At 31.5% G+C, this 27,290-nt stretch overlaps 1 protein-coding gene across 1 annotated transcript; it reads left to right on the top strand.

The window, feature by feature from the left end:
• Nucleotides 1-205: 205 nt before the first annotated feature.
• Nucleotides 206-26,380, top strand: LOC143071694 (uncharacterized). Its single transcript, XM_076246177.1, has 7 exons — nucleotides 206-313; nucleotides 12,741-12,865; nucleotides 15,999-16,212; nucleotides 19,541-19,561; nucleotides 22,453-22,746; nucleotides 24,575-24,601; nucleotides 25,727-26,380. Exons 1-7 carry the CDS (start codon nucleotides 208-210, stop codon nucleotides 25,840-25,842), a joined length of 903 nt encoding a protein of 300 aa, XP_076102292.1. The 5' UTR covers nucleotides 206-207; the 3' UTR covers nucleotides 25,843-26,380.
• Nucleotides 26,381-27,290: the final 910 nt, after the last annotated feature.

The raw sequence follows: 27,290 nt of genomic DNA on the forward strand, positions 1-27,290 counted from the left end.
GAATCGTCAACATTATTTTATTAACGATTCGGGATATTTAACAAATTCAATGTGGCTTTGTGGAAAAAGTAATTACTAAAAAAACGACTGACGCAAGTTTTAACCCTATACAATATAGAAAAGTAATTAGGACATTTGTCTATCAATAATCATTTTTATTAATACTATTGACTTCTTAGACAGATATCATATTTTACAGGTTAAGCAATGAGAAAAGTGATGGATTCCTATGCAAGGTTATGTAAGATCATAAATTTGATGTCATTGGAATATTATATTTTATCAGCAGTTGTGTTTACGTCTTCATTTTGCTGTAAGTAGTTTACCATTATTTCTTAACACTTAAAATGTATTAAGGGAAAACGAAATATTTGCCATGAAAATGCATATCTCATACGCATAATTTTTTCAAATTCTAAAATCATCTTATGATCAAAAAAGAAATTTAAAACATTGCTTGATAAAATTTTGGTTATTTTTCTTGAAACAAATATGAATATCGTTTAGTCTAAAACAATTGTTTTTGGTTAAACGTTTCTTCTCAGAACGCATGTAATCTTTTATATTATCATTTAATATTTTTTTCATTGTACTTTCAAATAGTTAAATAAAAAAACCTACAAACTGTACTTGTACACATGTATTTTACTTGTAATGAAAAGCAACGACAAATTTAAAGTTGGGTTGCTGTCTGGTCGGCGTATATTCCATGTGTTCTATTCAACCATACTTAAGGTTTGGGATTTTATGATATGCGTAACTTCAAAAGGATAAATATTATACTGTTTTAGAGATACAGAATCTGACAATGAATTACTGAAATTTCATATCAAATATTTTGAGAAACGTTTTTCGACAATTTACAGCAGTGATATTCCCCGTTCTGATTTAAAACAAATGAAAGACAAAATTTCCATGTTCCAATCACAGGGATTGGTCTTTTGAAAAATACATATCACTTTAAATAACACAAGGTGATTAATTCATACATTTATGAAATGTTACCGGTCGCAAACGTCCGTCATGTTTCGATTCTGCTGTCGTGTATCTCACTGACACGTTTTGTCGTAAATCTTCATTAATTAAGTTATTTAAGTTAACTAAGAAAAATTGTGTATAACACGCCTTTTGATATTGTCGGAATCATTAGTTACAGGGCTGAGAAGTATGTTAACCGTAATTGATTCGTCTTCTCAGAGCCGATTACAAATGTTAATCTCGCAGTAAATGATTAATTATTATTGTCTCTTTGGTTTATTTCTTATACACATCTCGGTTTCCGATTGGTCAATTGTATTGCTTAAAATAAATGGTTATATTTGGAATTATCTGAATTTTGTATATCACTTCCAAAGGGAGAATGAATAAAATTGATGGAATTGAAATATTTTAGTTTAAAAATAGAAACTCATTAAACCTACCTCAAATGACACTTATTAAAATGATTTTAACGGTATCTTTTACAAAGGACAAGGTATGATAAGGGCTATTTTTGGCCCCCTCTCCAAATAAGTTTAAATTGATATCAATGATGGTCTTAGTGTAGACACTTGAAAAAATAATGATTTTATTGTGTTCCGGTGAAAGGAAGGTTGCCTAGCAACGGTTTTTATTAAGAATGAAAATTATCACATATTAATTGCTTTATCAGTAAAAATTTAAATATTTGCACATGCTATTGTTTGTCCGAGAAGAACTTGAAGTCACAAATGAAAATACCCTTTGATTTTGTTTATTATATGCTTAAAAACAACCTTGGCAACAGAAATGTTGCCTAGCAACGGTTAAAAAATTGGTGCTTGCCCCTCTTAAGTATGAAGTAAGCTGTTGTTTGAAGATTTTTCTTTCCATTTGGTGTTTCATTCCAATATTTTTTCATATACATCTTTTTTTATTCTTTACAAATTCCGTATTGAGCATAGCAACACAAGTGTTGTTTAGCAACAGCAAAACATGTTTGAATTAAAGCCAACTACAAATCAATAAGTCATTTTATTGAACAAATTAAATTGAATGCAATGCAGATTGTCTGTTTGTGAACATGTTTAGTTAGAAATGAAAACTTAGTTCAATTGTAGGTCACTACACGCTGATCGACAACTAAGTTACATAACAAGTGCATATCAACCATGCAATAATAGGTTCTTTATATTTTTATAAGTATGAGCTTAGTTATTTTTTAAGAATATACTTCCTAATACGGTGTTACACTATAATATAAACATCTAGATTATCATTATTTTTTGGACGAATTCTATATCGAGTTTAGAATCCCACATCTTGCTAAGCAACATCAAATATTTTTTTAAATTGTAGACCACTACAAAATCTTTGTCTCAATGTGAAAGTCTTTTCATGAAAACAAGAATATATAGGATTTAATAATTTGAGATGAGTTTGAACAGCTTTTAAAGATACTTAACAGTTAATGGAACGAAAGAGACGTGACTTGTACCACTTACAGACATTGTGTGGAATAAAATGTCTAATCCAGGCAATTACGATTTAATATGATGTAGGGGTTGGAATGTGTCCTCTGCATGGGTACAAAACCTATGGTGAATTAGAAACGACTTATCAAGGCAAAAAAGGGGGTGTATAAATCATTTTTGGAGTTATTAACGAGGCATTAATTGACCTAAGAAATTAAGCCTATTGTGGAGTAAAGAAACTGGCATAGCCTGTAAGAACATATATGGTTTAAGGGTTGGACAATCATTTAACCACGAAAGTTAAAGGTCAATTAATTGGACCTTGAGAGCAACGGTAAATGTCATAATGATATTAAAATTGAGAATGGAAATGGGGAATGTATCAAAGAGACAACAGCCCGACCATAGAAAAAACAACAGCAGAAGGTCACCAACAGGTCTTCAATGTAACGAGAAATTCCCGCACCCGGAGTCGTCCTTCAGCTGGCCCCTAAACAAATATATGACATATATACTTGTATTGTAATAAACGAATAAAACTCGATACTTTGCGTTGTGTTACTTTTTATGCTCAAAATCTATATCGAAGGCCCCATACCAAGGTACAAAGTAACGTCATAAACATAAGACGTAAATACGGGAAACAATAACGTTAACGTTTGCATTATATTCTCAACATACTGGGGGGCCGCAAAAGTATATCTTTGTATACAATTCAAATATTTCTTTAAATGTCCATAATTGAAACGAAAAAATATGATTTAAAATATGATGGGCAATTACTGTCTCTAGAAATCACTATGATAAAATTAAAAATAATCAGTCTCTTTAACTATTTAAAATATAATCGGACATCCATAGGCGGTGTTCTTCTGGTATCAACATCATTCGTCTCATCTGCTGTATTTGGTAGCTCCTCTTCGTTCATTTCTAGCGGATAAAGTTTGACCATCGTTTCCAACAACTAATTCTTCGATACTTGCTTTTTTTCCACCGAGTTCGTGTTTTTTTGTCATAAACTTGCACAATATCTCCGACACGAGTGTTGATTTTATTGTTCCTTCTCTTTTTATGAAACTCTCTAACGTTACCAGTTCTCTGTTTTGTAGCAATATTTATTGGTAAGGTCTCGTGATCATGTTTCCGTGGCACTAACTTCGGTACGTATCTATTTTCATGAAATTCTACTGATGTTTCTTTGTACATATTTTCATCATCATGTTGTGTGTCGACTTCTCCTAGTGACTCTTCTGGTTTGTGATTTGTCAAGATGTTGAATAATCCTACGGATCCAGATCCCGATTTACGATTCACATCTGGTAATGTCGGACCAGACAACAGGTAGCCTAGTTTAGACTTAACAGCTGTCGGACCTATTCCTCTAATAACGGTATCCTCTATAAAATCCCAGTAAAAATCAGCTCCTATCAGTAAAGATATACTAAAATTGTTGTCGTTCGTGATCGGGTGTGCTAATCTTAATCCTTCTAGATGTTTGAAATCTCGTGTTTTATTTGCACTATAATTTGTGATCGGACTTGCTATAGTAGGAACTACTAAAACTTTAATTGGTATTTTCTCTCCTTCTATTGGTTCAACGTATATAATTGCTTTCGGTAAGTGTTGAACTTTAGTGCTTGTATTTCCAAATGTAGAAAGATTAATCACTTCGGTACCTTCTGTCTTAATATCTAGTTTTGAAGCTAATTCCTCGGTCATGAAAGAACGCTGTGCTCCTTCATCGATTAATATATTCGCGTTCCTTCCTTGATGTTCACTCCAAACGGGTGCTACGGCGGTTTTCAATAATACGCTTGAACGGGATTGTATCGTGGACGAATGGAAACTTGTGGCAGTGGCAACACTTTCATTGTTGACTACGGTGTGTACTGACGTTTCATATTTATTTACATTTGACGGTTCATCGAAGTACGATCTATCGGTATGTTGGGTACATATACTAGTATGGTGATTCTTGTTACAGAATCTGCAACGAAATTGAGATCTACATTCATTTGCGCGGTGCGATCCCAAGCAATTAAAGCATAAGTGCTTGTGTTTAATAATTGTTATCCGGTGTTCATAATCTGGAACCTTTAAGCATTTTGCGGGGTCGTGCATATCGTTGCAATAAATACAAGGTTTCTGACGAATGTTTGTGCTTTGGCGGTAATCTAATCTATCTTGTGTTCGCGGGTAATCTCTCGTATCGGCGCTTGTCAATAATGACGCTGTAGACGGTAAGGTGTCAATAAATACATCGGTGCGTTTCTCTCCGGCTTCTAAAATTGTGATTTCTTTCAATATCCCATATCTTAATCCTTTTAATTCCCAATTATCGGTTCCGTTTTCTCTGGCTAAGTTTTGTCTTACAGCTGACGGTAGCTTATTCAAGATGATTGGGATGAGCAGTGCGCCATATGAATCTCCCGATCTGCCTAACGATTCTAGGCCTCTTATATATGCTTCTTGTTTGTCGTAATAATTACGGAGGCTAATAAGGTTGTATTGTGGTGCGGGAAGGTCTAACAGGGCTTGCATGTAGGCATTCGTGATTTTGTGTGGCTGACCAAAACGTTCTTTTAACAATTTTATAGCTTCCGTATAATTATTATTTGTGAGCGGTAGTCCATCAATACATCGAGCGGCTTCATTACCAAGTTGCGATTTCAAATATGTGAATTTCTGTATGTCGGTAAGTGTGGGATTGTAGTGTACAGATGATTCGAACGAGTCCCAAAAAGTTTGCCACATGAGTGTTTCTCCTGTAAATGTAGGTAAGGTGAGTTTCGGAAGTTGGTGATTTTGCGTAACGTTGGGCGGAACATGGTAGATTTGTTGTTGAACAGAGCTATACGTATTTTCTACTGAACTATGCTGATTTGTATTTTCCGTTGATTGATTACTCAGATTAGGTAAGGTGGTAATATTTGAAGTTGGCGAATTTGAGTATTTTTTACGAATGTGTCTTATTTTTGTATTCAGAAAGAATTTATACTCATCTGTCTGTAGAATTTCATCCTCAACATCCTCATCCTTTGTTAAATTTAGAATTTCTTCATTCAAAGCACTAATAATCTTCTGTTTTTGCGAAAGTGTTTCTAATAATTCTGTACTTTCTTCTAACTCCAAATCCTGCTCTTCTTCCGTTTTTCTTAAAAGTCTTGTCACAGCACTTTTATGGCCTGCTCTCACCGCTTTCAGTTTACTTTCCATGGCGTCACGGCACCAAAATGTATTGTAATAAACGAATAAAACTCGATACTTTGCGTTGTGTTACTTTTTATGCTCAAAATCTATATCGAAGGCCCCATACCAAGGTACAAAGTAACGTCATAAACATAAGACGTAAATACGGGAAACAATAACGTTAACGTTTGCATTATATTCTCAACAATACTAGTTCAGTGATGATGAATGCCATACCTAATTTCCAAATTGTACACAAGAAACTAAAATTAAAATAATACAAGACTAACAAAGACCAGAGGCTCCTGACTTAGGACAGGCGCGAAAATGCGGCGGAGTTAAACATGTTTATGAGATATCAACCCTCCCCCTATACCTCTAGTCAATGTAGAAAAGTAAACGCATAACAATACGTACATTTAAAATTCAATTCTAATCCGAGTCTGATGTCAGAAGATGTAACCAAAGAAAATAAACAAAATTAGACTGTTATGATATTTGAGTCATGGCTATACACTGTATGCCAAATATCATAAGTCAATGTATAAAAACTAAATAAGTGTAGACCGGGACAAGTGTGTATGAGAATAAAATTCCAAAAAAGAAGAAGAAATGTTTTTGAAGTATACTGATATTTCTATATGAAGATAACTTCAAATGCAAAACATTCCTAAGCTTGAAAACATGTTTGTTTGAAAATAATCATCTGTAAAATTAGATTAAAGGGTGCTTGAAATTTCCTGAAGTTTGTCAATGGGGGGCACATATTCGCCGTTTTTACACATCTATTTAAAACCAAATAAATGCAGCTTTTTATAATATTTATCAAATAAATTTCATTATAGATGAACAGCAGACATTTCAAAGGTGTAAAAAACAGAAATTTAGGCCAATCAGTCAAAAAATTACTTAGAAAAAGATCTTTGAAAATCCTGTTTTTCATTCAGGAAATTGACCGAAAATTGTTGTCCGTTTTTCGATCTTTTGCAGTTAGTGCCGTAATTTTGTTAAAGTTTAACAAATAATCATATTTGTTATAAAATTATAATTTATCGGCATAGTTTCTTCCATTTCAGCCATCCTTTGAAGTGTTTATACCTCAAAATCATAAAACGGCGAAATTGTGACCCCGGCGAATATGGGCCTCCCACTCTATGTTGCAAAAGTTATTTCTTTTGGGTGGATGTGTATGTCTTAAGCGCGGATTCATATAAGATGGATTCTTACAGTATGCACCCTTTTATTAATTCATTGTACAATTTAATAAATATAATAAATGAATTAAAACGCCTGATATCGTGGGTTCTGACACCGGCCTGGTCAAACTTAAGACTTAAAAATTGGTATTTGCTGATTTCCGTTAATCAATTTGCATTAAGGGGTAAGAACAAAAACTAGTTGGATCGGAGTGTCAAGTTAGGGTAATATGTCTTCCAACGGACTGTAACCTTTTAAGGTATATCACAATAAAAATTAATGAAACAAACAACCCATGCAGCAACATGATGTCCAAAAGTTAGCACTTTGTGTAAACATGAATTATTATTGAAATAGTAACTTTTATGAATTAACTGTTAACAAAACTGTATATTGTTTGCAAAAACTACGGATAATATATTCAGGAATAAATAACCTTTATTCACAAAAAAAAATAAAATCGGAATTTTGAGCCTTTTTAATATGGTCATTTGACATTTTTTTATTCGACCGTCACTGATGAGTCTTTTGTATGCGAAACACACGTCTTACAAGCAAGATATCTTTAATTATGATGCGTTTTATTCCTTTCATATTCAATACTTATTTTATTTTCTTTGACGTGTAAATATCTGATTAAAAAATAAAAGAAGCTTTTATTCTTTTGAATATGTTTAAATTCATTATACATGTAGTGCTGTACTTTTAGAAGAAATACGAAGTAGCACGCGTTGTCGTCAAGACAGAACAACGAGAAGGCAGGTGACAATTACAAATAATAAGTCCAATAAATTCAACACCATGACCAAAAAAATATTAACTCAAGATACATAATTTAGATCATAAAAGTGTTGGATAGTTTTGTTTAATCTTGATTATTGTTACACTTACACAATTAACTAATTAAAATTGTCACATGGTGTCTACGTATGTGATATGAATAACAATGTATGTTATTATTCACAGTTCTGTAGTTTATTTTCGCCATCGGTATTTTTATTAAATGATTGTCTAAAATGTTAACTTGGCATGCCATACTTGGTAGAAATGCGGACGTGAAAGAAAGCACTTTTCACAAAAGTGTCAACGGAGATTAAAACATTCCAGGGCGACGATTTTGTCAATTATGAAACAAAATACGTATATGCACTTTTTGAGTATGAACCAGTTATTATATTCATTCACAATTACGTTCCCAGTATTTCTCTGAAGTTTATCACAGTTCCGTCTAATTTTGGGTCATATTTCGACGGTCTGCTAAAATGTCACTTTAAATTCAAGAATAATGAGTAAAAGAATATCCTGTTTTCCTGTCTCAAATATGTTTATTTTTCTTCCTAAAGAAACTAGCCATTATTATAGCGTAGCAAGAATACATTTCCGTCGTCGGATCTAGTAAATACCGGAAATCATCTCCGGTCCGCAGTTCGGTTAAAAATTTCGATGATTCAATGAAAACAACGACGATTTTTTGTCACTTTTTCTAATTTTTAACTATGAGCGTACTTACGACCCACTAAAATATTTGAACTGCATCAACATTTATGTTCAAGGAATGCCTGGTATAAATATGATCGTGGGTCGTAGGTACGCTCATAGTTTAAAATGCAGAAAAAGGTTTGGAAACTGCCATTTTTCTGCCCTTTTCCAGAATCTTGAGGTCTTTACAGCAACAGGGCATGAATAATATCAACGGAAGTTGAAAAATCTATTGATGTTTACAAAATTATAGGTTTTAAACTTTAAAAATAATGTATTATATTTAATAGCAAGTCACTTTTAATTTGAACGAAATTAGGGGGCCGTTCTCTGATGCTTATCGTACCTTGTCCTTTACTATCTGGATGATAAGTTCTATTCCGAGAAATACTAACAGGTTTTTGAAAAATACCTATGATAATTAATCATTCATAATGAAATTAACATTTCTAACCTTTTGTAAGAAGAAGATATAATTAATATGAATATATAATAAATTGTTATTGATAATAATAATTCTGATCATGATGATTGAACTTGAGTTCCTGATTCACCGTAAGTTGTATATATTTAATATCTCAAAAATCTATTTTGCTGTCTACATCAACACTTATTATTTTTATCTAAGCATTTTTATTTCTTTTTAAAAAGGTAAGGACAATTAAACACATATAATAAACAAACGTAATACAAAAATTTTCATAAACAAATAATACTATATAAATATAGTACATCCGAATCGCTTGACTTACCTTCCCCAGAAATACTCAAACCTACTAAAAATGATATCTTATAGTGTATAAATTCAATATTCAATACACACGAAATTGCTGACCAACTGCAACTTATAAAGAAAAACCAACTCAATCTAAGATAAACTTTGCCTAAGGACGTGCTTATGACAATGATCTCTTTCGACACTCTTATTTATCTCCACTCTGTCATTAACTTATTTTTTTTTTTGTAAGAAGGCTTGCTAGTCATATTGAGAATTGATTTGACGATAACAAGTGTATCAGTTTGACATTAATCCTTTACTGTTTAAAGACTAATACTCTTAATAATTTTGCTTGGTTTTTTTTTCAAATCAATTGAGGTCTTTGATATATTACATTCGGGACCCTTCTAATTCATTTCAACTTGTTTATTGCTTTTCTTTTGAGTAATTTAGTTGACAAATTCCTATGGTTATTAGGTATTGACATACTCAGATGGTAAACCGAGTACTAGTAGCTTGTTTTTGAGATCAATTCCCAATATGTACCTGTATCAACTTTTTTGCAACCTTGTAAACTTTGACACCTTCATTAACAGGGCGTGCTTCTTACACAAAACTGCTCCAACAAAGCTATGAAGAAGTACGAGTGAAATCAAAACTACTTCGTTTTTACAGTCACAATCACTAACTTATTTACCGGTGTCTCATCTGACTTTCGTGGTCAAACATCTTTCGATACCACGATAGTCTCTGATCTGTAATTTTACTGACTGTCCTATTCCTGATTGTGTCATTTTGACTACTGTGATTTCGCATGGTAGATGATGCAAACATTAAAAGAGACGCTTACAATGTCCACACACACGGTATTGGTCCTTTTGGGTTTTATGAGATTCCCTCAGATTCTGTGTTGACTTGATTTGTTTCTTCTTAATCTACTTACGAGATTTCAATATCCAAAAACAACTGCCGCCTTTATTTTCAAATGCTTCAATAAGACCTTGAACGGTGACAATATAATGGATTGTGATACTACTGTCATACAAGTGAGAGGTTTAGCTAGCTATAAAACCAGGTTCAATCCACCATTTTCTACATTTGAAAATGCCTGTACCAAGTCAGGAATATGACAGTTCTTGTCCATTCGTTTTTGATGCGTTATGTTATTTGATTTTGCCATGTGATTATGGACTTTCCGAATTGATTTTCCTCTGAGTTCAGTATTTTTGTGATTTTACTTTTGACTTACTACCAGTATATAGTAATTTACGTTTTCTGTCACTTGGACATTTTGCACGGGAATACACAATCCACAAAATGGTTACACTATAAAAATACAAGAAGAAAGCCACTGAATCTGAAAAAAAAAAGGTTCCTCTTCCCGTTTCATTAACTTAAAGAAGATAGCTCTCCGCTGTCAACGCAGATTGAATGAGTAACTGCTTTGTGAATCGGAAGAGTTTTATCGAAATATCCTTAAAGAAATCGTTGAAATAGTTTTATCGAAATATCCTTAAAGAAATCGTTGAAATAGTCTTATCGAAATATCCTTAAAGAAATCGCTGAAATAGTCTTATCACATATTCTTAAAGAAATCGTTGAGTAGTCTTAAGAAAATATTTCTAAAGAAATCGCTGAAATAAAAAATGGATGACTATGTAAGGTATATTCTGTTTTAAGGAACACTTCGAAAAATAATAATTATGAGTGTTTACAAAATTGAAAAGTTGAAAGAAGATTTAAATGTCCATATGATGTTAAATATCCTTAATATTTAAAACAATAAGTAAAGTAGGCTATAACAGAATTATATAACATCATACTGGGGTTTTAATGTTGCTATGCGAATACATTCGTCGACTACTAACTTCAATTAATTGTTCTGGCTCGTGAAATGGACAGACTGGTGTGCTCGAAAATTTAGTTATCGAAATTAGGTATTGTTTGGGAAATTGTTTTATGCTAATGACTATTTTAGTGTGTGGAACACTCCAAAAATAAGTGAATGGAAAGCAATCAATTTTTTTTAATACATGAGCTTTTACAAAGCTTTGTTACGAATATAAAAGAGATTATTTTGTTCAATTTCACTTTGTAGCAAGCGTAACACTTGTCTCAATAATTAATAAAAAGTCAGACATGTAATGTTTGCATACATATTTTATAATATTATGATTTGAAAGAGAATTACTTTAAAAAATGTATGATTATGGTTTAGAAATAACTTTTATTCAATGTGATTATCGGCGTAAATCATCTATTGATTGGGTCGTCCTTTATATAAGAAGAGTCACGTTTTCTACTGTTTTCGCGTAATCGGTTTTTCCACTGCAACGAAAGATATTGTGCAACAATGGATACAAGAATGACATATTATAAAACAACAAAAAGATCAACTTTGGAAATTCAAATTCAAACAATACACTTCTACGTCATTCAAGATATCTTTCAAACGTATGATATGAATTTGAATGCTGACATTTCATACATTTTGCACCAACGTCAACGACGAGCCGCAAATCCGTGTTTATTACTAATATGACATTATTGGAATCGGCAAAAAAGACATGAGAAACAATGTTTTTGTTTAAATAGGTACCATTTGTAAATGTATTCTGTACGTTATTTTGAAATCGGTTTATATATTGGCTCTTGTACTACACGGACCTTGCCAATAAAGTTGTAGGTATTGTTAGTCTTTCTTTTAATTTGCCGGAAAACATTAGTATAGCAATAAACCGAACCAATTTAGAAACTGTTAACATTCCACACATATTTCCGTGTTAATGTCACAACTATATTAAACACAAATGTGTACATTTGAAAATTCGTAGACATATTTTTAAAACTTCACAATGATTATACACGATCAACTAATGACAAATGGAAAAAGAATGCAAATTGACAAACTTTCTGTTTTGTACAAAGTTAATGTAAAAGATAATTGCTATGAAATAAATGAGGCAAATGTTTTATTTTTTGATTTTATAAACTTGAAAATAAGGCATAAGCATACAAAAAAGGTTTGTGACTGAAATTTGACTTATTTCCCTGCAAGTTACAAACTACATAGTGCTTTTTTTATATTCCTTAATACATAGTTTCGATTGATAATAAGTCAAAGCTCGCAATGAGAAATCACGGCGATGTCTAATACGGCAGTTACGATGCATTTGGCATTCTGTAATAGTTGCACGTTCGAGCACTGTGTTTGCTTTATTCGTTTTTGTATTCATTATTTGCACGATATATACTCTGCATAATAAGAAATGATCAAAAATTACTTTGAAGGTTTACTAAAAAATATTGGATTTAGAAGAGGACAGTCAATTCCTTGAGACTGACGAATAAAAATCTATTACAATTAGAGTAACTTCCGGTTACTTTAAAGCAGGTACCGTGTATGACCACCGCTCGCTGCTAAGATCGCTCACATCTTCTTGGCATGTATGCTTTCAATGTTCCAATGTTGTTGCAAGGAATTGCTTGCCATCCTGTTGCAACACGTGAACATGAGTTAGTGTTAATCTAGGGTCTGGGGGTTAATGCTGGCGTTTCATTTTACCTTGTAAAATATATATTTTGCTGTTTTTTATTATCATCCAAGTTATGAGTTTCTCTTTTTTAACAGGATATTTATTTACTTTTGAACAGTTCATATAACCTTCCAAATGCTTTTTGTTTGTTATGAAATAGCTAGTCAAAATATTGCAAATATTTTTCAGCTTTACACATACATGATGAAAATTCAACTGCTCCTTATTTTGAAGCTCGGGACGACAATGTAGCATTTCGCATTGGTGAAACAGCAACTTTATTATGTGCAGTGGCTAATCTAAATACTAGATTTGTGAGTACAATTATTAGAATACTAAGTAGTTTAATTATATTTTGTAGACTACAGTTTTAATTTTCAGTGTCTAAAAGACTAGCGTTTTGTCTCAAAAAGTTAACAACTTAAATGCATCTACGTATCATACAGTAAATTATAGATCATTGGAAAGCGTATAAGCTGTGTCGTATCTTCTGTTATTGTGTATCGCCCATACTTCGTATTGTGCAACTGATGTTTAGTTAAGGTCAAAGATTAAGAATAAACATTCCTAAATTTTAACAAGAATGTTCAAAATGTCATCTGGTGGTACTTGTATGATACTTTTTTTACGTACGTAATTGGACAGAATATTATACTTCCAAATCAAATGTACATCAAAATGTTAAAAGCACAAAATTTACAGGGCAAAATTGCATTTTTTAATAAACCCTTTCAAACTTGAGCTTAAAGCAAAATACATATTTATGTATCAACATCTATATGTAAAATCACATTACTTAATCGTTAATAGTGAAAGATATTTTTATTGTTCACCCGGATTTATTTTAGCTTTACCAAGCTAAGCAAGAGTTGTGTCCCTTAGATTGTCGAACTTCTGGTGTTCGTTTGAATCGAACTACGTGTATCTCGAAATATTTCTCTGGTCCGGCTGACTTCGACATAACGAAAGTCGACTGTATTTAACTGCATTTAATATGATAATGTTCAGAAATCAGCTTTTTAATAACACACGAATCGAATTGACTCCTTTTCTCTAATATGAAAAAAGATTAACACATGAATCGAATTGACCTCATTTTCTCTAGTATTAAGAATAAAAAAAGCAAAACAGCTACTGACAGGTCTACAACAGCGGGCTTTACGGAGCAATGTGAAAGCGCTATTTTTTGTCAGAGGTTGACTACTTATACAAAATGTTTTTGGTAATGATTTGGTCGAATTGTTGCACACCTACACAAATAGTCTTTCGTCATAGCTATTTGTTCTACATGTAATAATTTATCTATAAAGAAAGTATAATTATAACTATTATCATGGCGAATTGCTTAAATTTTCAAACAAAAGCCATACAGAGACTGTTAGTTGATATAGATAAACTCCCCACAGATGACAGGCTTAAATAGTGTACACTAGACGCCCACTATGTCTAACGACGACTTACCGGTTGTGCTCGAATAAAAACAAAGTAAATAAAAGGTCTTATATAGAGCATTCAAGACCTGAAATTACTGAAGGTTTTGTAAAATACAGTTTAGGTTATCTATACCTGGTATAGAAAATATATACTATTTAAAAACAGATGTAATGCTTTGATAACAGTCAATATATTATTATGACAATATCAGTGATATGCCATGTCAACGCGGAAGTGCTGACTACTAGGCTGGTGTTACCCTTGGGAAGGAAACCTCCAGAACAGAAACAAATCAGTAGTGGAATGTAACGACTAGTTTAAAATAAACTCATCAAAAATTAAACGCTCATCATGTAAATAAACTAAAATAATCAAAGATACCAGGATTGAAATGAAATGTAAATGCAAAATGTTAAATTTTAACAAGGTAATTAAGTATTTTGATGGGCTTCTCTTCTTCTGACACGCGCCAAAACCCAGTGTCTAGAATATAATAGTTTTTTTTTTATTATTTTGTCGGTCAATGCAAGACTATATATTGAAGCATTAATAGTTTTTGAGGGAAATAAAAATATTGATTAAAAGGTTTTTTATTTTTTTTAATGATAATTATAAAATTACAAACAAAAAAGACAAAAGATTTTTCAATTGGCTGGCTATTTAGATTCATAAAACGTCATTGGAATACCAAAGTGTAGCTCCCTATATTCACATTAAAAGCATGCATCACGCGTAAATTATTTCCCTCAAACATTTTTGTAATTTTCAATTGTGTATTTTTAATCTAATATTGACACTATCTTTTTGAAGATGGTATTATTTTGGGCAACTGTATTTGTTATATGTTTGGTTGTGTAAATAGCAATGCGCGGGGTTGCAGTATTTTGATGATTACAGCACTTCCTCAGTTTTTTATTTTGTTTTATGATGATTAAACATTATATCACAGACAAATAATTTTGGTTTTTACTTGTTTTTTCTGCAAAAGTACGCTATCTATTAAATATTTTAAGTGCATTTGACAATTGACTTATAGTATGTTTTTGCTAAAACCAATTTCACAGTTCTAAACTGAATTTTGTTATGTTGAAGAAAGAATATGCAAAAATGCAGATGTCTTGTAAAATTTGAAAATGTCCGTCCTTTACTTTTCATCATTAATTGACAGGAATTGCACAGTACGAATATTCGACGACAAAGCAAACAATGTATTACAGATAGTATGCTTTGGAATAGTAAATGATTAAGTTGTAAATTGAAATGTAATCGTTAATGTCACTCGATATAAAAATGCATACTATATTGTAACGAATAATTCGAACGCATTCTTAATGTATTGTTCTTGTCCAATCCAAATTGTTTCAGACGCTACATTTCATGTATAACTATGACATAACTATACGCGACAGAAACATATTTATGTTATTAAATCCAAACATATGATTGCCATTTTGTAATTTTCTATTTTCCTGTCAAACTGAACGAGACAATTGGTAAATCAATGCGACAACAGACATTTTTTTCTGAAAATCAAATTTCAATTATTCTATAAAAAGCCTATAACTAAGTTACTAGATTAGACACATGGTGGAATTCTTTCTCATTTAAAGTGAAGATTAATTGAACAATCTTTTAATGAAGTAACTGTTCTATTTGATGATATCGATACTTTATTAAATTTAATGTATTGAAGGTTTTTTTCGATCTTGTATCTTGTCTAGTCATTGTTTTTTTTTTATATAAGTACATAGTTCGGTGTGTATTTTTATTTTCATTTTGTATAGTTCAATGAAACCACATTAAAGTAATGTAATTGTCATACAAGTGAGAGGTTTAGATAGCTTTTTTCTACAAAACTGTAGTTCTGAAAACACCTCTACCATTGCAAGTCAGGAACATGACCGTTGTAATCCATTCGTTTGATGTGTATGATTTTGTGATTTTGGCATTTGATTAGGGGTTTTCCTTTTTGTGATTTCATTTTTAACGATGATACTCATTTTCACCATTTAGGTTTATTGGAGACGTACATCTGAGTCTCATCCTTTGATAATAGGAGATTTTGTATATAGTCCTGACCAGCGACATTCTATAAAACGTGTAGCAAGAAAAAATGAATGGAATCTAGTTATCAGAGATCTACAAGCTGATGATGCGGGAGTATATGAATGTGCAATTAGTACAAAAGAAAAAGATATCAGAAGACTGGTAATCCTGCGAGTAAACGGTTTGTAGTTGGGTTTTTTTTTTTCTTTGAATATTTACATAATTTGATAACCTCGTTGGTATTTCTGCTATAGTTTTTTCATGGAAATAAAATATGACAGACATAAACACTTATTTAAAGCCTAAATACAATACTAATTCAGTCGATTTAAGAACGCTGCTGTTGTGAATATATATTTCCTTTGGCTAAAAATCGTAACATTTATATCAGTCAGTATTTAGTTTTAAAGTTGAATTTCTTTTGAGTTTTCCTATTTTACTTTTGCTTTCGTATTTGACTAAGGCATTTTTTTAATTGGATGGTTCATCTTGTGTTATATATTTTGATTTTTTTTATGTTACGTTTTTTCTCATTCTTCTGATATCCTTTTAGGTCATATAAATGATGCATTAAATACACCCTATAATTTAGGCCACGTTAATAATACACCAAATACATTCATATCTGTTATAACAAGAAATCAGAGATTTTTCCAAAACAAATTTGAAATTCTATTTGTAAAGGTCAACTGTAACAACTGTAACATGATATTGAAAGTAATTGTAACAAAGTCTCCAATGTATAATTTGTCAATATAGCTGGCTCTCATCCCACAATTCTTTACTACTGTGAAAGTCCTGCTATGACCGTTTATTTAACTATCGCCTGATCTGCTAAGAAATCGTTAAATTCTCGCGAGACACTAATAAATCTGCACTGACTGTTATACTTTTTTTCATATCAGATTTCCTCATCTTAATTCGTATAGTGATTTTATTTTACAGTTGCAACACAGATGTTTAACAAGTTGCATCTAAAGAAGGAAAACGGTAATATGTTTCAGAAATCTGTTACAAATGTATTCTATCTAAATTCTATTTAAGAAGTGCATCATTTAACAGCACGGTTGTGGATAGGTGTAGATTTATTTTTGTCAGCTTAGACAGCTAACTTACACATTAAAACGGTCTGTAAGGTTTGTTTGACACATACCGAGAACTTTGATGAAGTCCTTGATTTCATACTAGTTTTTGATTGATAAATATTGATAAACAGTGACTTAAAGAAAATAGTGGTAAAGCTTTCAAATTTTACAGTTAATTCACAGCAGTCTGTTTCGACTTTTCTATTTTCACAGTATGAATTAGATTGAAGTATGTCCTTAATAGATAGTAAATATCTGGATAACATACATATATGATCAAGTTTTACTTTCCACCAAACTTCAATAAATCGTGAATCAAGAGTTAATAAAAAAAGTAAAAGAAAAAGAAATGCATGATTAAATATGCGGACCTTTGTTCATATAAGAGACTCGAATTATAAGTAAGCAGTCACTTACAGTTCATTGGTGAAAGTCATTAAGGAGTTTTATCTAACATCTTTTTTTGTTTTTTTAAATAACGTTAGAAGAGCAAGTGATGAACACAATAAATTTTACATCCGCATATTTAAGACGGTCTAGGAATGATATTTACTCTCAACAAATGATTAGCAATCATAGCACACTTTCCTTTTTATAAGCATTTATGAAAGATAAGCTTCTAAAGTAATCGAGATAAAATCACTGTCCATATCAATAGTACTTGAGTACAGATTAATTTAAAGTTATTGACTTTTGATTTTTTTTAAATGTGCTCTTGCAGGCCGTACTTTGACCTATAATGGTTTACTTTTATAAATTGTGAATTAGATGGAGAGTTGTCTCATCGGCACTTATACCACATCTTCCGATATCTATATCTTAGCAGTATCAAAGAACTTTGTAGATGGATTTTTTTAAAACACATGAGAACATTGATTTCAGAACAAATATTTGTAAAAAAAAAACTTTACCAAAAATGCACAAGAATTCAATTTGTATTATTGGTTGGAGTATAAACATTTATAAATGCAGAACCTTATAGAAGCTTCAAATCAGATAAATCCATATAATCCTATAGGAAGAATAAGTTTTCTAAATTGAAATTTGAATATAAAAAATGGTAAATGACTTAATATTTGAAAAAGAGTTATTCCAAAAAGCTGATACAAAACAGCAACATTAATTTACCGCTGTTTAAACTCGTAACCAATAAACAATTATTGCCATATGTGGAGCAGGATCTGCTTACCCTTCCGGAGCACTTGAGACCACCCCCAGTTTTTGGTGGGGTTCCTAGTACTATTATTTGTCTTTTGTCCTTTTTCTTTTTAGCCATGGTGTTTATTTTGGACCTAGGAGTTTAACTGTTTCTTAGGTATCTTGTGCCCCTCCTTTGTAAAAGATTTTAGTCAGAAATCAGTAATAAGTACAAAAATGAAGACATAAAACAGCAATTCTAGAGGTGACAGTGTCCTTAAAAACAAAATGATTGGTTTTATGCTTCTTTTTGTCTTCGTAACATTGGTGTAATAAATGAAACCAACACTATATAAGTGTTATGCGATCTAAGCGCGTTTTCAGTTCCTCGGGAACGCTTAAAGTCGAAAGTCGAATATTAATTTGATAGACAATGATTTTGAACACCTGTCGCAGTTGAAGAGCTATATGATCAAAAAGGATAAAAACAAAAAATAAAAGCAAAATTCCCTATGATCAACTTTGCCTAAGGAATTTGATAAGTTTCTTATTATAGAATTTAAAAATGGACAATTATAGTAATGTTTGTAATAAATTATGTCAGTACCCAAATACTGACTACTGAACTGATGATACCGTTGGGGACTGATCGTACGCCAGAGGCAGTATGGTAATAATGTTCATATTTTAACAAGAGACTTTGTTATATATTTCAAAAGATTAATTTAACACTTGCAAGTACTTGGGTTCTTCCTTTTAGTGAAAAATCAATCAACAATCCAACTATACAACAAACTCCTTATATAGAAACAATCGCAATTTCTGTTTGAAATTATTGAAATTCATCTTAAAATTCTAAATACTGGTGAAAATCAATCATTTTCAATTTAAAATCAACCACAATTATAGAGATATCATTCTAAAGATTGCAAATATCTATTATAATTGCAACAAAAAGTCAAAACGACTTATTAAATTAAAAAATGTACATGGTTAATAGTTTATATACTGTACCCTTATAAAAAAAAATAAGGTGATGTAGTATGATGACACATTGAGAATATTAGTTGACTCGAATCTTTTCTTTTTTGTATACTAAGTACATTCATGAACGTACACCTGAAATACAAAAGAACATGCACCAAGTTTATTGTTGAAATGTGTATGTAATGATTTAGTTGATAAGAAATAATAGTATTTAAACCTATTAACTTATAATAATTCTTAACTTTCCTGTGTTATAGATTAAATTTAGGAAAAATTCTTATGATTATATTTACTTTACAGATAAGATTAGCATTAAACCTCGTAAGTATTACATCATAATCACAATATATAGCTAAATCAGTCGTATTTGCTTCTTCTTTTAAATGCATTAGTTGCTAACCATTGCTAACTAGATTGACACACATTTTCCTGATTTATTTTTCAACAAAAACTCGGGACAAAAAACAGATTTACAGTTGCATTTATAAGTACATATGATAATGATATCGACTTCACATTGAAATAGTGGGTTGAAAAAAGTACATGATGGTATAACACGATTCAAGATGCTGTGATTGTCCGGTCTTACTCCTTGTCAAACAGTGTCGTTATATTAGAACCACAAAGTCATTAATTAACACATATATTCTAAAACCATTTGTTGGCATGATACGGGTTATGTTCTTTTCATATATTTTGTGAATTTAGGGTGTATTATTCGGACATATCGTGTTTGATTTTCATATCATTAAACATAATCTTTCAATCAGTTAAACTGGCGTTTGAAGCTGACATGTCAGTAACTGCTAGAAGTCCTTTGTTAATTAATGTACAATTGTCATTTTCCTTAGTTTTTTTTTTTGTTACCTTTTCTGACAACTGACTCTGCCGTCTTTTTAGCTGAGTTTTTCTGTGCGCATTTCTGTGTGTTTGTTTATTTTACATTGACAATTTTACATTGACAAAACGTATTAGGGGGTTTAGATCTCACACATGTTTTAAAAAATGTCCTGTACCAAGCCAGGAATATGACATTTGTTATCTAATAGTTCGTTTCTATGTGTGTTGCATTGCATTGTTTTTGTTGCACTTCAGTGTTCTATTGTTTCCTTCTTCTTTTTTATTAGAGTTGATGTGCTTCCCTCTGTTTGGTTTGTAACCCAGATGTGTTTTCTCGCAATCGATTTATGAATTTTGAACAGAGGTATACTATTGTACCCTTTATATAACACCGCTGCGTTTTTGCGACTGTCCAAAGTCAGGAGACTCTTGCCTTTGATAGTCTTGTATGTGTTTTCTAAATATTTTAGTCCATTAATATGTTTCAGAGTGTGACGTCCATTTTCACTGAACTAGTACACATTTGTGTTGACGGGTTAAACTGAAGACAACCTCCGTGTTCGGGATTTTCTCGCTGTATTGAGGACCTATTGGTAGCCTTGGGCTGTTTTCTGCTCTTTGGTCGAGTTGTTGTCTCTTTGATTCAATCCTCATTTCCATTCTAAGTTTTATGTCAACCAAACAGTAAAAGTTAAAGATGTGAAATTGAACGATAACTTGTCACGTTACGATCTTCATTAATGAGTATAACCCGTACCATATAGTGGTATAAATAGTCAACATTTCAATGTAATGGCCACTTATTAATATTATATATAATGTCACAAACAGAATATAGTAAAGTCGTAAGGTTAATCTCTTCATCCCGAATAACATTTCCTTCAATTCAACCGTACAGTAGCAATCAACTTCTGGGTTCTTGTTGTTGCAAAAATGAATGGCATCCATGGGCGGGTAATCGGTTTTGGGCTTTTTTCGGGTTTCCTTAAATTTGTAAATTTAATGGAGTTCTTTTAAGGTAGAGAAATAAAGGCAACAGTAAGTAATAAACCATTGTTCGAAAGTCATAAATCCATTGCGAGAAAACAATCCGGGTCACAAACTTAATTTAGCCGAAGATATTAATAAATTGGAGTAAGTATCACCGTTCTCTTCCTTTCATCAAATTATTCCACGTGAATCCTAATACGCAAGTCTTATTATATTGCGTTTTTCTTCGATTGCTTCACGAAAAGCGGAGATAATCAGGGATGGTGTGGGGATGAATTATCAGAGTTTGGTTCGTAGATCTTCGAATCAGACACATTTGCTCTGATCATAGATTTCAGTTCCGACTCTAGAGAATTGATTACTATAAAAGGCAATATATGAATGATTTGATTTGTATACATATAACTTACGTGGATAAGTGTTTTATTTACGTCACGATATAATATAAATTAAATAAAGAGAAAACAAATGATGAACGGATAGGACCACGCTCCGGATATTGAAGACTGTTCAGTTTTTGCTTGCATCAATTATTTGTCTCCAGTTTAATTAGACACAGTTTACTTGTAGTCATAAAATGCATTGTTCATCAATATTTGAACGTTACTCCATAGTCAATAAAACTAATTTGAATTTTCAAGATTAGTTTTAAGTTATCACGCAAGGCGTAACAAAGAAAATATAGAGGAAAGTATGAGCAGTAATAAATTTGAAGACCTCTGTGATTAACCTTTCTAGACAACCATAGAGTTATCAACTAACTTTTAAAAAACAAATGTCTATAGTTTGTCTTTATCTGGGTAGGTTAATATTTCTTGTTAGAAAAAAACAGTGAAATGTTTTAAATGCTTTAAGCAATGTATTTCCAGTTTCCCGGGATCACTGATTTTGTTGTTAAATGCTTATAAATGATTGTAATAAGTCTAGGCTACTGTTGACTGAACATGTTTTGTTACCTAAAATTACTCTTGTAAGTATAGTTACAAGACTGTATGTACTTTTCAATTTCGATTTTATATGTAAAGATTTTCAGAAATGTTCTCAATTTTACACTTCCTGTTTTGTTTGGTGCATTTTGTTCATTTTCTTTAGCTCTCATTTTTTTTTCATATTATGACAGTTTTGTGTCTCTTGGTTTAATTTTCTTTTGACAATTATGTAGTCTATCTTATTTTACCTGCGGTATATTTCACCCTTTATATCTTCTGAATTTCTTTGTGTGATGTTCGACATTGTTTTGATAATTTGTCATTTTTAACCAGGGAATCTTGTTTTGATAATGTGTCCTTTTTAACCAGGGAATCCAATTATTTGCAATAATTCTTGTTTACGATGAATTAAACTATTAAAAATAATATCTTCTTCTTCTATTCATTTCGCAGAAATTATTATGTCTGGAAAAGACTTTGTTAGTAAAGGCCAGAAAATTGTACTGACTTGTAATATAACTGGTGGAGATCATTATACTCCGGATGGAGTTGACTGGTTTATTAATGGACATAAAGTTGATCATCGAACCATGCCCCGCATGAGAATATACAACAAGGTTGACAATCAGCTTAAAACATTTTATAGTACTTTAGAAATAAGACGTTCATTAATGGATGATAAAGGAATGTATGTCTGTAGAGGTCCATATTCTAAAACATCTAGTATCTCGTTACACGTTCTCGATGGTAAATATTTTATTTCATTTGTAATGTATTTTTCACTTTACCTTTGTGTTTCAAATGAAAAAAAAATCATCGTTACCTCAATGGACATAAATATTCGTCACTTATCACTTCATATTTCATATAATCAATGTTTTGACGGCTAACATTTTTTATTAATTGCAATTATTTGTAGCTAGATTTTAATGAACTTGGTACATGTACCCGTAGAAGCATAATCGGTTTATTTGCGGGGATTTTTTTGTCAACATTTGTTTGTTAAGCGTTTAATTCTTATGATGATATGAACACAAGAAGTTTTTTTTGTCTGGAAAATTCCGTCATATTTTAACAATTGTATTTCCTAAATATAATACATGCTAACATCATGAGAAACTGACGGAATAAAAAAGTCCACGAATGTATCATCAGTTCAGAAACATAGTTTTGCTATTGACATGTTCCACCTCTCGGCGGCAAAGTTGACCTAGTTGATTTTGGTTATTCTTATTTTACTAATTTTGGTTAAAGAAAACTCCTGACAAATCTAAGAATTGATACGTCCTTTGCTCTCAAATGTTTGGGTGTGAAAATTTCCTGGTAATTCCAGAGATACGCTTCAGATGCATAATATAAAAAAAAGTGCTAGCTTTCTATAATATGCATGCACTAAATGTGTTTTTCTAAATTATAAAGGGGAATTTTATTCACTGAAATACAATTATCAGACTAACTTTGATTAATTATTAGAATATCTTAAAGGGACTTTGGCTGCAAAATTCATATTCACCGATTTAACGCAAATTCTTACATTTGATTTAAAACATAATAAAACCTATATCCAAATTATAAAAAGTCTAGAATAAACAATTTACGAGGCATGGGCTCGATGGTATGTATCATGGTTAAGTGTGAATTTTACTTCAGACGCAATCTAGTTGATTATTGATTAGACCTCCGAAGACTGCCACAGTCATATAAGCGATATAAACATAAACATAGATATAAATAGCACTCTTCCGATTAGATTTTTTTTAGGTCTGTTTAATTTCATATTAAAGTTTAAAATCACATGTCAATCATCCATCGTTTTAACCTGTATAAGACTAGAGTTTTTGTGAATTACATCAGTCAACCAAATGATTTACCATTGATTCACTCTCAATGTTGACATTCTTTTAATAATTCGTGCGTTTTCAATCTCTAGCTTAGGGGTTAAAAAGTAAAATCACAAAAATACTGAACTCCAAGGAAAATTCAAAAAGGAAACTCCCCAATCAAATGGCAAAATCAAAATATCAAACACATCAAACGAATGGACAACAGCTGTCATATTCCTGACTAGGTACAGGCATTTTCTAATGTAGAAAATGGTGGATTGAACCTGGTTTTATAGCTAGCTAAACCTCTCACTTGTATGACAGTTGCATCAAAGTCCATTATATGGTCACCGATGCGTGAACAAAACAAACAGACACAATAGGTAAAAATGTCAAAAATTGGGGTACAGCAGTCTACATTGTGTTATCATCTTAATCACAATAAAAACAACAAATGTAACGAAGAAGCACAGCGACAGGAATACGGATTCAATGAGGTTGAATTATTCGATTGCAAGTGGATAATTCATCATCGATGTTTTCTTAGCTTTTTTTTAACAAAATTGAACCATAATGGCCGCTAAAAGCGGAGTGGTATTTCGCTATTTCTCTTTCATTGATGATTAACAAAAAAATCATATTATTTTTTTTTTAAGTCCCGTAGCTTGTGCCCCTTCAACTTCAATGAAAACCGATCGAGTTTCTAAAACTCTCTTACTTAATCGAGATTAATTATATGTTGTTTATTTCAGAACAAAAGTCTAGCGTTGATAAACGGGGTAAGTGTTTATGTTGATATACTATAAGTGTGTATATTCTAACTAATCTGAATCGTCTAGAAAGAGTCACTTGTTCATCTATATTTTTAAAGGAAGACTCAACACAGCAGTTAGAAAAGTAGTATTGCACAGTTAATTTAGAATTTCAGACACTATTGTAAAAACCAATTAAATTAATTGCTGCTCTTCCTCTAGCTTATAAATGATCTAACAATTGCGGCCTTTGTATGAAGTCGATACGGGTATGTATCGACATGAAGAAGTAGGTCGACCTCTGACTTCGTCCTCAGTCAATACACTTTTTATGTCGATATATTTACGTATCGACCACATACAAAGGCTGATATTGTATAGTAAACACTTTGATAAATAAAGATTAACACAGTTACTGACTACGTTACAATATACATAGATCTGTTAGAAATCCTGATCTGTCTGATGATTACCTACAAATATGTCAAGAAGGTGTATTGTTTACTACAGAAACTATGTACAGTGATAGCAAGTTATTACATTTGAAAATTTGAATCATAATAATTTGTGCTCTAAGACAATTTTATGAATAAAATTGTTTGAATGGATATGGTTAGTTGACGAAATGTCCAATTTCTGGTTGATCAAAAAGATAATATATAATAATTATATCTGACGTAACCGTCCATCTTAGAACTGCGTAGCTAAATCCTGATATTAAAGCAATTTATACCAACCATCTTCGTTTGATCAAGATAAACAATATAACATGTCCAACAATAACAATTCTATCTTAAGTAAGAAACGACAATACACTGGTATCGCATTACTTTTTTGTGGATCGTGAGTACAATTATTACTTTTTTGTGGATCGTGAGTACAATTATTTCAGCATTACTTTTTTGTTGATCGTGAGAACAATTATTCTAGTATTATTTTGTTTTCTATTTCGTACTACCAGCGTCATAAAATAACCAATACCATCGAGCAAGATGACACACATTTCAGTTTCCAAAAAACCCTGTGTCATTTCAATAATTGATAGATACCATATGACTTGTTTTGATATAATTATTATGTTATTATGGAAACTTTGTTGTATGGCCTTTGTGTGTACAACGAATCTTAACCTATACTAATTTTTTTTTCCAGATTTTGCGAATGATTCAGCAATTTCCAGATATTCATTTCAATGGAAGCATCATTGTTGTTTATTTTTATTCAGTTTATCTGCAACCTTAACATCACACATTTGGTTAATTATATGATGAGTATAGATTGTTATTGAATGTTGAAAGACCTTAACAAACATATTACCTCAGGAAGACCTCATTTTCAGTTTATCAATAAGAGAAGGATCGTTATTTGAATGTTTATTTAAAAAAGAAAACGAAAATCTGAAAAATATTTAAGATCACGAATGTTGCGGTAAAATAGAAGTTTTCAAGTTATCCAGTCGTTTTTCTAAACTCTGCCTTTATCAACAAAAGTGCCTTAACATAACGCATTCATTTTGCGGGAAATTGTGAGAACAAATATCGTGGAAGGTAAGACACTTTCATAATTGCATCGCCACAAAAACATGCGGACAGTTAAACATTTCACCGGTATATCACTATTCATTCTTCCAAATTGTTCAAAATTAAGAGTAACAGTAATATACAAGTGTAAATAATTGAGAAGACAAATCCGTTTTACAAACTAAAACCGACGGAGCACACATCAACTATAACAAAACAAAGAAACAACAGGGACACTGTAGTGCAACAAAAACAAACGCCAAAAATACATAGAAACAAACTATTTGATAACAACTGCCATATTTCCGACCTTAAAATAATATTTTCAATATTTTATAAATACAGTTTTCCTTTTTGTATGCAGTACTGGATTTCTTATCGTCATTTTGTACATTTATTTAAATTGTATTTTACGATACAGTATGCTTGAATTTTGAAACAAAATATGACACTGTAAAAGCAATTAAAGATTGCGCCAACTATGACTGCAATTGAGAATAAAAACGACGCAATGATGATAAAATTTTTGAAATTTTTTTAACTATTTTTATATATATGACATTAATATTGTTGACAAAAAGTATGCGCTAAATTGCCAACTTTAGGTCAAACACATAAATTGCTTAATGGTCATTACGTCAAAGTGACTGTGTGCACCTAAGTGTCCAGATTCTGTTTATTTATCAATAACATAATTTTGAAAGGCATACATTTACATTGTTTTGCAAATTCAGTAGCCAATGAATGGCTCAAGTAGCCTACCTTCTACTTTATAAAGCGTCAATACCATAAAATCCAAACAAACCTGCTATAATATCACAAAAAATCAATCTTTCTGCAATATTACTCAATCACTTCATTAATATACTAGAATCTAATATAATCAAATCTAATGACTGTCAGTCAAAAGGACTTGATGACATTGTGTCTATTTAATGTTTGTCTTAGGACTGAACGAGCATATGTCTATATTCCAATTTTTAGCTGGGTGGGTTGAAAAACAGAGGTATATAGATGGCTGTTTAAAGCAGTATGTATTGCACTGAACTAAGCTAACTTGTACTTGTAATGACATTGTGTACAATTAGAAAAAAAATTGTTCCTGCATTTGGATCCATATTTCATGCTTTCCAAACATAACATTGCGACAAAAAAATGAACTATCATAATTAAAATCTATAATTTTGTATACTTTG

This window comes from Mytilus galloprovincialis, chromosome 4 (assembly GCF_965363235.1).
Source record: "Mytilus galloprovincialis chromosome 4, xbMytGall1.hap1.1, whole genome shotgun sequence".
Lineage (NCBI taxonomy): Eukaryota > Metazoa > Mollusca > Bivalvia > Mytilida > Mytilidae > Mytilus > Mytilus galloprovincialis.